General features: G+C 40.6%; 1 protein-coding gene across 7 annotated transcripts in view; it reads right to left on the reverse strand.

Moving 5' to 3' along the window:
- Positions 1-13,380, reverse strand: part of pip5k1ca (phosphatidylinositol-4-phosphate 5-kinase, type I, gamma a) — a 55,670-nt gene that overhangs the window by 26,904 nt on the left and 15,386 nt on the right. For all 7 annotated transcript variants that reach the window (XR_010092079.2, XR_010092077.1, XR_010092076.1 and 4 more), the window contains exons 2-6: positions 6,568-6,599; positions 5,501-5,587; positions 4,981-5,111; positions 4,764-4,881; positions 759-911 (exon numbers count right to left, since the gene is read on the reverse strand). Coding sequence is in view for 4 of the 7 variants with exons in the window: in XM_063466121.1 (XP_063322191.1) it covers positions 759-911; positions 4,764-4,881; positions 4,981-5,111; positions 5,501-5,587; positions 6,568-6,599 (521 nt within the window). In the remaining 3 variants the exon portion in view is untranslated. The remainder of the gene's footprint in view (positions 1-758; positions 912-4,763; positions 4,882-4,980; positions 5,112-5,500; positions 5,588-6,567; positions 6,600-13,380) is intronic.

Below are 13,380 nucleotides of genomic sequence, written 5' to 3' on the forward strand. Positions count from 1 at the left end.
TGCTTTATTTGAAGGTTTGTGCTTGGAGGAAACATTTCCAGAGTCTTACATAAACCTGAGAGCTTAAAAAAAATGTAGGGATAGAAGTTAGTATTTAAATGAAATAACACCTATTATTTATTCACGATTTTCTTATTTTCTTCCATATATGCCTTATTACAGTGGTAGAACATAGCCAAGATTTAAAATGATGAGGTCAGTTTCAGACTGCTCTAAACAGACAAATCGTTCTACTCTTGGCCTTTTATGATGTCATTAAGAACAGATATCCCTAATATGGTCAGTTGTAGCTGTGAAAAGGGTAGCCAATCAGATAAAAGTTTCCTTAAATACAGGATGGCCTTAAAGAAAGACAAACGGGAGCTAAATAGCTTGTTTCAGATAGAGGCTGCACTAAAGCCTGGCATAAGATAAATAAGGATTATTTTTTGAACTACGACTCATGCAAAGCATCTCTATTAAAATATGGATTTGTTAAAAAGTGTGGTGTCTTCAAACAAACATGCATAACTACACAAAGGGTTCCGTGCCTTTTTATCCAGTGCTCATGAATCTGTGTGTCTTGACGACAAGAAATTAGTGTGCGTTACTTAACATAAACCTGAAAAGAGTTGCCAAATCCCAGTGAGAAAATAAATAAAACATGGAAGAACAGCTGCTGTGGCAGCTCATTTGAACTTCTCTTTGGTGGGACACGCCCATTTGAGCACAAAATTATATACATTTTAGGTACGCTGTCATGCACACAATCTGCTTACCATGTAGTATCCAGGCAGCAGTTTCTGTAAGAATTCAGCCTCCTTGTGCATCACAGTCTTGATGATGAACTCATCATCCTTGGTAAGGTAGAAGACTGAGCCACTCGCTCCAGGATTGGACAGCTCGATCAGAGGCTCGTTGCACAGGGAGTACTGCAGGGTTACACACAGAAAAATGACCAATGTTATGAAAAAGTTAAACAAACCAACTATAAATAAAACTTTAAATAGATGAGAAAGAATATTGACCTAATTTGACCTTACAATTGTTTACATAGAGGATATAGTACTAAGTAAAAGTACACTGAATTAGCTGTTAGTAGTACTTGTCTGCAAGATGCACAAATTGTACTACTTCGTACACAAGTTACAGGAAATATGTTGCAGTGTATTCGACAAAGTCATGGAACATGATCATTTCTTCAGTCAGTGTGAGTCACACTGAGTCAGTAAATTGTTAACGGTGTGTTCAGATTTGACTGAGCCATGACTCAGAAGAGTTCGCCCAAGTACTTTAATTGCTTCCATAAGGTCTGTATCACAGCCGCTGCTGCTGCCATAAACGTGGAATTGGCTGAGTGGACCGAATCCTTTTCACCTCTCCCCGCATAGATCCCCCTTAACCCTTCCCATCTGGTTCTTTTAGATTACTGCAATCCATGCAAACGCTACCAGTGGAAAACAAAAAAGCACAGAAAAATAATTATGGCACTTCATTATACATCTCCTCTGATACCTCCCTGTTAACAACACATTAATGAAGAATACCACGCTGACTAGAACTCTCTGGCTCTCTGGGGATCAAATCTATAAATTAGGAGTTGCCTGCAGTGCTGATAATAAACATAAACACTGGAAATCAAACACAAACATCAGCATGCTGAGACACAGAGCCCAAGTTTGAATATTAATGAAACACAAAAGGCACACATATAAGGACATAGAATAAATATATATTTTACAGAATTACAATGGAAACAAACACAAAGCTGAAAGAACATGCTTTTAAAATTCCAACTTTGTAACCTTTTTTATACAAACACTCCTACCCCGCCCCATCTAAATTCCGCTAATTACTCACATTTGAACATTCTCCTGAATCAATCCCAACATTTTAAAACACACCTCAGCAGGACGGGAGGATAAGAATGTGAAGCTGACTAGGAATAGCAATAAGCAAACAGTTGGGAGGCTCATCTTCACACTAAGATGTCTAATTTATCAGATGAGAAAGTCTCTTTAGGGATGTGATAAAACAGCATCAAACCTTCAGTGAAACGAACTGCTGCAGAGACTATTTAAGCGTTTCTTTGTCTTTTTGGGTGTGAGAAAATCTAACATCTCTTTATCACTATTTACTGACAAAACAGAAAGGCCCATAATTGGCAGGTCCACAGGAAATAACAAAAATCAGTAGCTGCCGCCACAAATGTGTCAACAACATATTATCTCTTCTGCCAGGCCCTAATGATTTGTCTATGAATAACTTGTTGGTGGTAACACATAGCAGAGTGACTTGTTAGAAAGGCTGGATTAGATGGTGCCAGTGCTACAGCCCCACAACAGCAATGGCTGAAGCTGTCACTCGTAGCAACACTAACAAGCTTATTGCTGGTTACGAGACAGAGGAAATACGACCAAAGTGTTCTGGTAATGCAAAAAGCCGTTAACCCTCCAAATTACCTTTTAATGGCAGCAATTTTCTACTGTAACAAATTACTTTTTAACATCCACCACTAATGAACTCTAACAACATCAGCTACCTGTGAACAGAAATGGCTCATATACAGTAATTTTTTATAGTGAGACTACATTTCAGTTCGTAAGTCACAGAATAATTATGTTCTAGATTAAAACTTGAGCTTTTAATGCACGCGCAGCTTCAAGTTTGACTCTTATCCGTCACTTATCTGCTTTTATAACGGCACCTGGCTTGTTCATAATGTTTTATAATGTCTTCCTAATGATTTCTGTTGTCATTTTGTCTTTTTTCCTCTGTTTTTATGCATTCTGAAATGTTTCCATGCTGCTATTTTAGTACCTTGTAACTGTGGTTTAGAAAGATGCTATAGAAATAGCATGTATCATCATCATCATCATTATTATTATTATAGCACTTTATGCCCATAAATTTTAGCCTTGCAGTTGAAGTGAAAGGTTTTTTTTAACTTACAACCAAAAATCCACAGCAGACTGAACACTAAACATGAACATTAAGTCTTTCCTGAAGCAAGTCTAACCAACAACCAGCGATCATGTAATGTAATCTTACTTTGGCATTACTTTTGAAGCATTGTCTAAATTAATTTCAGTGGTCGTCAGTGCGTAAGTGTGCAAGTACAGAAATATCAGTGATATCTGATTTTAAAAATCATTGAACGTTTTGCTGACTATGTCCCAAATTAAAGTGTTGACCCCTTAGGTTAGTGAGGTTTACAATGGTCCCTCGTTTATCGCAGGAGTTAAGTCCTAAAAATAACCCGCGATAGGTGAAATCCGCAAAGGAGCCAACTTTATTTTTTACTATTATTATAGATGCTGTAGGCTGTAAAACCCCTCACTACACACTTTATACACTTTTCTCAGACAGGCATGAACATTTTCACACCCTTCTCTCTTGTTTAAACATTCTCAAAGTTCAAACCTTCGTAGAAAAATAAGTCCAGTATTATAGAATGAAACCAAAGGCACCTGCGGTTGCCTTTGATGGTGCAAAATCTTTCATCAACATTGTTGTGTTTATTGGGGAGAAAACTTACAAACATACAGTGCAGCACTATGGAATCACACTGCTAGCAATCGAAGATTTATATAAATTTGACAAGCTGAACGGATTTTGTAGTGTACAGGAGACACGGCACGAGATTGAGATTGTAGCCAATCAGAACACAATACGCTCTAAAAAAAAAACAAAAAACAAAACAAAAAAACCCCCAAACAAAGCGAAAGGTGAACCGCGTTATAGCGAGGAGCCACTGTATACCACTTCCTCTGCTGCTGCTGCGTTTTCTATAAATTTCAATTCAGGATTTGCTGAGCGCCATTTCTCTCTAAGAACACATTGAAGTGCTTTTAAAGATGCTCCTCATTATGAAACCTCTTTCACAGGTTTATCTATCCACTATCCAGTGCTTAAGGAAATGCTTAAAAAAGAAATAAAAGAGAATATGGACTCTAGATTCATATTATAATTTTGAGTTCATGCAGCTCTGATAAACTGAATTTCAGTGTGACCTAAAACCTGAATAATGAGTACAGCCAGTCAGTGGTGAAATGTCTCCAGATGACTTGTTTGGACATATGGTGATGAGCGACCACAGGCTGGCTGAGAGAGAAAAGGGAGAAAAGCCGGCACAATGCTGTGTTTCCACGTGTTTGGAGTACCAATGCATTGAAGACAAGTGCACATGGAGCATGCAAAAACACTGACTAATCAGTGTATGTATATGCAGAGCGTTGAATCATGCAGCCTCCGGGTTCCCCAGACTGAGGAAGAGAGACAAGCTCCAGACCTGCCTTCTCTTTCTCCAACCTTGTTCTCCTCTTCTCTCTGCCCTCTCAGATGCTGTCTCATGGCTTATTGTCCACATTCCTTTTCACTTAGCTCTCTACTAAGATCCCACTTTTTATCAAGAGTTTTTGTCTTCTAATTCTGTTGTTTACAACTCCACCCCAACAAGTTGCAGTGATGCTTTTTTCTGTGTCAAATCGGTTTGGCCACTATTGGCCGTTAAAAAGAAGTTTATTTATATCTAAAATTAGAGAAAAGGTGAAATGTCAAAAATCGTCCTTTCAGGACATTGGAAGGATATAAAAATTTTTTATTGATAAGGTGTGTGTAGATTGAAATCAAACTTGAGGAGTGCTTTAACCAATAAAGGAAAGTCTGCTACCAACCTTGACTGGTCTGCTACCACTCAAGTGTTTTCAATTACCTTAAACGTAGTCTGGATCTAATCCAATGAATGTATTCATATTTAGAGACAAAGACGAGTGAACTCTTACCAGGTAGTCATCCGGCCTGATGCCAAACAGTTCTCTGAAGTAGCGGAAGGCCACAGGAGCGTACGTTTTAAAGCGGAAATCCGGGAAATGATGGGCTGGAGTAAGGTTGCTTCCTTCACTAAAAGTTTAGGATAACAACATCCAGTCAATAAATTTAAAAAATTCCACTTATTAGTGCACTAGAGGGCTTTAGTGGGTGTTTGGGTGTAACAGAAACCTGGGGAAAAAGATGCTCTCCACCACGTAAAAGTCCTGCATTAACACATCTCTCTCAGGCTTGGAGCTCAGGTTACCCACTGTGTAACCGATGCCCAGCTGGATGGCACCTTTCAAGGCTGATGATGTGGTCTGCAAAAGAGGAAGTGGAGGAGGCAAAAATGAAATTCTTCAGCTTCTTCTAAACCTCACAGGACAGTCTGAGATTGCTCTTTAGAAATGTTTCAGTAGAATCTAATGGTATCATCTATAAAGTGTACAAAGGCAATGAGTCTGCGTCATGTCATTTCATATTTCTGATCACCAGACAAACAGAAAATGTATATATTTCTTAGATAAATTAACCTCTGATAATAAAACCGACTGAAAGAAAAATCTCTTTATTTTCCTCTGGCCTCTAAAACCTTTTTTGGGTGTAACAGGGCAGGAAAACTCATTTTATAACACCTAGAGACATAGCACTATTCTTTAATAGCATATCAAAGGTCACTCTTAGAAACAGAAACTGTATAGTATAGCACCTTCTTATAAGTAGTCTCCCCTGATGCGTCCACCCCTCTGTGGCCAATCTTCTTTCCTTGACCAGGCTGGCCTGAGGATGAGGCCATCTGATAAGAAGAAGAGAGAAGCAGACTATTATAATCCACTCAGCAATACTTGCACTTCTTTATGAACGGAGACCACATAAATATTAAAGAGTGGGAAGTGACAGAGAATCATTGAATGGCAGCAATTTCAACGTCTGATGTTTTTCATTTTGAAGCGATATACAGACTGTAGCTCAACTAATGTAATGGAGCTGATGTAATGATTTTAGGATCTTATCCACTGCAAATAATTCTAGAGCCACTGTACATAATGGTCACTGGGCTTTTGGTTTAAACTGGTATTTAAGTAGATTTAAATAATCTGCACACTCCTATTAAACAAATTGGGCAGTACTTTAGGGCTTGCTAAAATGCGCTGTATATAAAAGGGATTGATCAAATTAGGAGGATTAAAGAAGACTTATTATGCTTATTTCCAGCTTTGAGTTTGAGTCGCGGCTCAGAATAATTCCCGTTTATCTCATACTGGGCTTTAGTGCAACGCCTCACTTCTTCCACTGTCTTAAGGAAAACATCCCTTTATTCTAATTGGGTGCCCCTCCCGAACAAAAAAATTTGAACAATGTGCAGGCAGGGCTCTGTGCTGATGATCATATCTGCTCTCGCTGACACTGGAGAGAACAGAAGAATAAAAAAGGGCCATAAACCATGTTTTTAGAGAAGGAGTGAGCTTTTGCCTCATTAACGATTACTTATTGAAACTCAGGATAGTTTAAATGTAGCTGTATATATATGTATATATAGAGCAAGAATACATGCTGATAAAATGTTGTGTCCTATAAATACAGACAAGAACAAAAATCACTAATGCTTTTATAATGCTTGTAAATATTTTGTGCTGTTTGTAGTGACATTGCAGGCAGTTTTCAAGCACCAATTAAAAGCCTCAAATGAACCATTATAGTGGGATAGTATGGGACAAAAAGCAAAAATCAAAAACAAAGTAAAAGACAGAGAGACAGGTGCAGGTGGTGGCTCACCTCTGTGATGAAGGCTTTCTTAGCAGCTGCATCTGTAAGAGAGGGGACAAGAAGAGACAAAGCACTGGCTGTAAGTCGCTCTGTGACAGAGAGGCTCCATTACTCAGCATCATTAGTCCTTTCCGTGACAAAGATGAATCCCACAGGGTGGATGCAGCAGCCTAACATTATGTAATGACAGTGTCAAACACAAGCAGGGGCCTGACTGAGTGACTGCAGGAAACAGTAACATCAAGGGCACGAAGTCCTTTAGAAAACCTCATGGACTACAACTGATATTTCTGCTGTTGGCTAGACTGTGCACCAAAATGTATCTTATTTATTTGTTCCAATGCCAATAGGTTTATTCAGACATTTACAGTCCACCCACCCCAGCCCAAGTACAGGTTCACAGATACATGTGTGACTGCAAGCTCTCTTAATGAACTAACTAACTCAATATGCCTCTGTGGCGTGAATAAGGCACGGCGGGACCACAGATCCGTGTTTTGAGCCATTTATTTACACTGGCTGCAGCTCCCAAGCTGCCAACCGCACATCACACCACAACAACAACCCCTGAGTCCCCGTGTTTTAACACCGCGGACGTGATCTGCAGATGCCGTGCAGGTGCGTCCGCACGGCACCACAGACCACGCCCCACCACAGCCTCATATCATCAGACAAGCTCAAACATATTAGATAAACAGTTCTAGTATGGTGACAACGTGCTACACTAATAAATACTAATCATACCAGTAAATATATGAAGTAAAGCAGTATCTGCCATGTTATGATCATTTCCAGCCTAATAACAGGATGTAAACAGTAGAGAAAGGCAATCAGAGGCCTGTTTCCACCAGGAAGGCCTGAAATAGACATAATTATAGACATATATAACACTCAGTATAATAATGGAGAGAAGGGTAGGAAGGCAGGAAAGGGAGAATGGAAAATGAGCAAAAGAAAGAGTGGAAAGCGATGAAGAGGGTGGTTCAGAGATGGCTTCAGACAGAGAGGGAATTAATCAGCCTCACTCTGTTACTGTTATCATCATAACTGCTATCACACTCAGCAGCCCAGATGGTGGAATTTATAGAGAAACTGCAGCAACACAGCCTGACAGTTGGGAATAAATAAATGATGATATGAATACAACTGATGACACACTTTGGTGAGGACACCAGTTTTGCTTATGTGATTACTTTTCACTTTTGGGAAACAGATGGAGCGGCAATGTTTGAAAGATTTTCTTGTGGCAATGTGTCAGTAAGGTTACAACACATCCCGTACCGCTGAGGAAAGCAGCAGGTTCCTTATTGCTTATGACAAGGTGATAGGCCTGATTTTGTTGGAGAAGATATTGCTTTCAAATCTCACTGCTGCACGCCTAGAAACATGCAACCCTGCTGTAAGGACAAAAGGGGAGCAGCTGGGTGAAAGCCCATTCAGCCATTTCAATTAATATTCAGTCATAGTGAAAGAAAGTACACCCTCTTTCAAAAAAATCATCTGGTGTTTACCTATTATGTAAATATAATTAATCTTGAATTGTTTATCTACCACAAATTTAACCAAAATGGAGAAACAGTGTATTAAAAAGTACATCCTTACTGCTTACATGGGAATAAAGAGGTTTAGGAGCAGCCAGGTACCACTAATCAAATAAACTCATGAATGGATTACGGGCAGGTGTGAGGTTTTTGGAGAATTCAGGAGTGTGTTAACATGATGCCAAGGAGGAAAGACGACAGCAATGATTTAGAGAAGAAAATGTTGCCCCCCATCAATCTATGAAGGGTTATAAGAACATTTCCAAACAGTGTGAAGTTCATCGTTCTACGGTGAGATTATTTAGTGAAAAACATTCAAGACAGCTTCCAATCTTCCCAAGAGTGAACCTTCCAGTAAATTCAACCCAAGATCTAACCATGCAACGCTTGAAGAAACTGTAAACCAGGGGTCCCCAATCCCAGTCCACGGTTTTAGATCTCACCCTGGGTCAACATACCTGAATCACATGATTAGTTCATTACCAGACCCCTGGAGAACTTCAAGACATGTTGAGAAGGTCATTTATCCATTTACATCAGCTGTGGTGGATCAAGGACACATCTAAAACCTGCAGGGACACCGGCCCTCGAGGCCTGGAGTCAACACCTGCGCTCTAGAGTTAGAAATAGACTTAAAGAAAAAGAAATGAATCAAGGTGCTGCAATGATCTATACATTAGCAAGATTGAACTGCTCTGGTTTAATGAATGGAAGCAACACTTTAAAGAAGAGTGGGCCAAAACTGATTGACAATGATGTGAACGGCTGATAAAGTCATACAGGAAACAATGATTTTAAATTACTGCTGCTAAAGGTGATTCTACAAACTACTAAATCACAGGGTACGCTTAATTTTTCATGCACCGCTTCTGCACTTTTTTTGGTAAAATAGTCCACCACATTATTTTCATTATGTCCTGATACATAAAAGCTTAGAACTGAAAGAGGGTGTACCTTCTTGTAAAAGGTGACACAGAATCAGCCATCAAGTACAAGTTGGATTGAGTTGCAAACAATTTCAGGAGAATTACCTTGGGATCACTTTCTACTGTTTTCCAGAAGCAAGTGTGATTGCTTTATTAGGCACAATTAATGGACAATGTCTGGAAAAGCTGCAGAGCAAGTGTGAAAACATCTCAGGTGGTGGAAGGAAATGTAAAAGGGAAGCTCATTTTGTTTTTCATGCAGCAAATGTTACCAGATCCCAGCGTCTGAATGTGCACAAGCTTTTGATGGTTTAAAATGGGTTGGCTCTGCTCCTCCCGAGGAAGCAATTTTCAGAGTGCGCATTACTGTGAACAATTCACAACAGGCTAAATGAGAACAAGAGGAGACTGAACACGACTTTCAGCCTGGACTCTGCGGAGACTTCCTCTTCTAACCAGCACACTATGATTCACTGTCTCTCGCCAGCTGAGACACTAACAGCTAATACCTATAAGCCAGGGTTGTACAGGAGTGGGAGAGCATCCTCACAGCTTGACTTGGTGCTTGCAGCTCAAATGATAGCCAGCCTCTCTTAGTCTCTCTTTCTGTGCACAGTCTGCCTGCCTGCCTCTCGTGCATGCCCATGTGACTGAGCCTCACAGTAGCCAGTTTGCCACCCCTCCTCCTGCTCCGTCTCTCTTACTTGCTCCCTCTTCCACACACATATTCACACTGGGATGCACAAACAAGCGTGCTACGACAGCTTCCTGCAAGGTGGAACAACCAGTAATAAAAATATGGGTAAAACAAAGAAAAGCCAATGGAGGAATGTTTGCAGTGCAGAAAGACACTACTGCTTTCAGTGTGCTTACTATTCATTTTGCCTGTGTGCACATGCATGCGGTTGGCTGGATTTTTGTGCTTCTTCCACATCTCTCCAGTCACTTCAGAGTGTCTGCTCCAAATGTGTTGCATGTGTTTGTATGCAAAGGAATCTAACTAACTGTCTCTACAGCTCTTCTTTTCCACATGCCTGCACCTGTCAAGACAGCCCCAAGAGTGTGTATGCACGCAAAGGTATGTGGGATTATGCAGTGACTGGGAATACACAAGATTAGGTGTGTGAGTCAAAGTAACAGCAGACCATACATTGGGTCCATACACTGCAGCTGGATGGCTGCCTTCTGACAAGCTCCTGTAAGATATCGGTAGTCTGCACAGGCATTGCATTAAGCAGCAGTTTGAGTGTAAGATACTTACAAGGCTTTTTTAAATCTAAGTCTAAATGTATCTTGTTGTATTCACTCAAAGAATCCATCCTTCCTCCAGGTCATTGCCAACATTAAGTAAACCCAGACGAGCCATTATTAAATTACTTTAAATTATGGAAAGAAGGAAATAGGTTAGGGAAGAGGAAATATTACACAGGAGCCAAAACTATATTAAAAATTTCAGCCTTTAAACTAATGCTTCTGTCAGCCTGAAATGCAATCACTGTATATTATGATTACAAGCACGTAATTAACTCCAACGGGGAGGTTATTTGATGGATTCAGGTTGCCTGTCTGTTTGTTTATTAGCAGGGTTACTTAAAAAGTCCAACATAAATTTGGATTAAAATGTTACCAAAGGTTGGGTCAGGCCTAACTAAACAGTGATTACCCCTTAGAGTCGGATCATATGTTCACAAATATAAGTTAAGAGAAATGAATGTCCTCAAGAAAACATCACAATCCAAGGATATTTTCTGAATGCAGGAAGTCCGTTGATGCATGATGTGGAGAGAATTTTTCAGCCCTGGCAGAGGTGTGAAGTGGGGTGTGTGCGTGAAGTGCAAGACTTGAAATCACAATGCCTTGCAGCTGTTCATGTAATTCCTGCCACATATATTAACAAAAACACACAAGCAGGAAGCTGATAAGAGCATGTTAAAGTCAATAAAGAAAAAACAGAGTAATAAGCTTATGTACCTACAAAAAATGTGAAAACAATAGTATATTTATATGCCTTGACCATGAATACAGGAGTCTTATTTGATAACATGTTTGTGGTATCTCTGCATTTACCTTTAACATATTTACCCTTCTTGTTCAGTGTTGCGAAGCCGCAGAACGAGGAGATAATGGAAAAATTGTTCTCAATCCACCATTATATGGCAGCAGGCTGTAGAGTTCTTCAGGGGATGGAACAACAAATAGACCCTTCCAAATAAACAGCTCCTAGCTGAATCTGTTTCCTATCTAAATGGCGATTTGTTGGTTTATGACTTGTTCTCATAACCCTTAAGAGAGTCGTCAATTACTGGCTGCTAATATTCACGCGAGGTGAAATGAGACAGACTGTACATCATTCTGAAAACCCCTGCGCTTATATGATTATGTTCATATTTTACTAGTTGGTTGTTTTCCAATTCCTGAAAGACCATCCATGCATATCTCTGCTAAACTATAGATTAAACCTTGTACATTTGCTCAACAGAGCTTAGATAATTATGCCTAATGATGAATCAAAGCATCCAATGTCTATCAATATGCAGGAAAGCATGTTAGCAAACAGCTGATCACATAAAACTTTATGTAGGGAATAACCCTGCTGGATAATGGATGCTTTTCCAGAAATGTATGAACTGGGGTTTCCACGAGTCCCATAATGTAAAATAGGTGTGATAAAATCCTCAAAGCCCCACAAAAGTCTACAATACTAAGAGATAAAATAACCTGAGACATACCAACACACACATAAAATTTATTCTTGTCCAAACTTGCTTTATAATGTGCAGGATACTGCAAATTGAAACGCTTCACTGGGGGAAAAAAACACACGGATTGCTAAGATCCAAACAGGAAATTCTATTTTTCTTGATCTCTGCCTAAATGACTCATTAGAAACGTTCCCATATTTATTGAAATCTTTCAGGTTAATCAAACATCTTTGACACTGAGCTGGTACAATCACTCTTTGCTTTCTATGATGTGGACCTGAACAACACACACACACACACACACACACACACACACACACACACTTTTTCTCCTTCTTGTTTCCATGGTGCCCCTATTGAGGTCAGCCGGCATTTTTATGACTAACTCACGTGTGCCTGGAATCAACAGACAGATGCTGCCTTCCACATGTCCTCTCATCCTGCTGTTAAATAGGGCATTGATGCAGCCACACAGCAGTATATGATATAATGCAAACACATACACGTGCAAACAGGGTGAAAAAAAAGAAAAGATAAGCTAAATAAAACCAAGTGCCAACCTCCAGGGCTGAAAAAATGAAGCAAGTGCAGGGGTGCCAAAAACTGCAGTTCCCCACAGTGGCCACTTGACACTGACTTTGACTCAATCCTCATAGACTCTTAGGTTAAAATGCCCACTTCTGGCAATGTAATAAACATGTTTGTAGCATTACAAAGGGGCAAAACAATTAAAAGTCAGGAAGCAAAACCACTTCCATCATCAAATACTGGAAAACGCTGGAAATCTATACTGGCATGAACTGGATAATGTGTTAAGAGTGAAAGATCCCACATTGTCTGAATTAAATCAAAGTTATCAAATTACTGATGAATTAAAAGACACCTTGAAAATGAAAGTGAAAAAACGATCCAGCAGGCTGGTCCGTCCATCCAATCATCCATCCATCCATTTTCTTCCGCTTATCCGGGGTCGGGTCACGGGGGCAGCAGCCCAAGCAGAGAAGCCCAGACCTCCCTCTCCCCAGCCTCCTCCTCCAGCTTATCCAGGGAACACCAAGGCGTTCCCAGGCGAGCCAAGAGATATAATCTCTTCAGCGTGTCCTGGGTCTGCCCCGGGGCCTCCTCCCGGTAAGACATGCATGGAAAACCTCGCGCAGGAGGCGCCCAGGTGCACGCGCCCAGGTGCACGAACCACCTCAACTGGCTCCTTTCAATGTGGAGGAGCAGCGGCTCTACTCTGAGCCCCTCCCGAATGGCCGAACTACTCACCCTATCTCTAAGGGAGAGGCCAGCCACCCTTCGGAGGAAGCCCATTTCCGCCGATTGTATGTCACTACCCACAGCTCGTGACCATAGGTGAGGGTAGGGGCGTAGATCGACCGGTAAATTGAGAGCTTCGCTTTTACACTCAGCTCTCTCTTCACCACAACAGACCGGTACAGCGTCCGCATCACTGCAGCCGCTGCACCAATCCGTCTGTCGATCTCCCGCTCCCTTCTCGTATCACCAGCAGGCTGGTCCATTTTTCAGAAATTTTACTGAAGTAATTAAAAATGGTACTCTGTAGTTTGTATGGCCCCCATGTGTTTGTATGCATCCCTTACAATATCAGGGCATGAATGGTGTCCTGGGGGATCTCCCAGAACAGGGCAT

Source organism: Pelmatolapia mariae, linkage group LG23 (genome assembly GCF_036321145.2).
Source record: "Pelmatolapia mariae isolate MD_Pm_ZW linkage group LG23, Pm_UMD_F_2, whole genome shotgun sequence".
Taxonomy (NCBI): domain Eukaryota; kingdom Metazoa; phylum Chordata; class Actinopteri; order Cichliformes; family Cichlidae; genus Pelmatolapia; species Pelmatolapia mariae.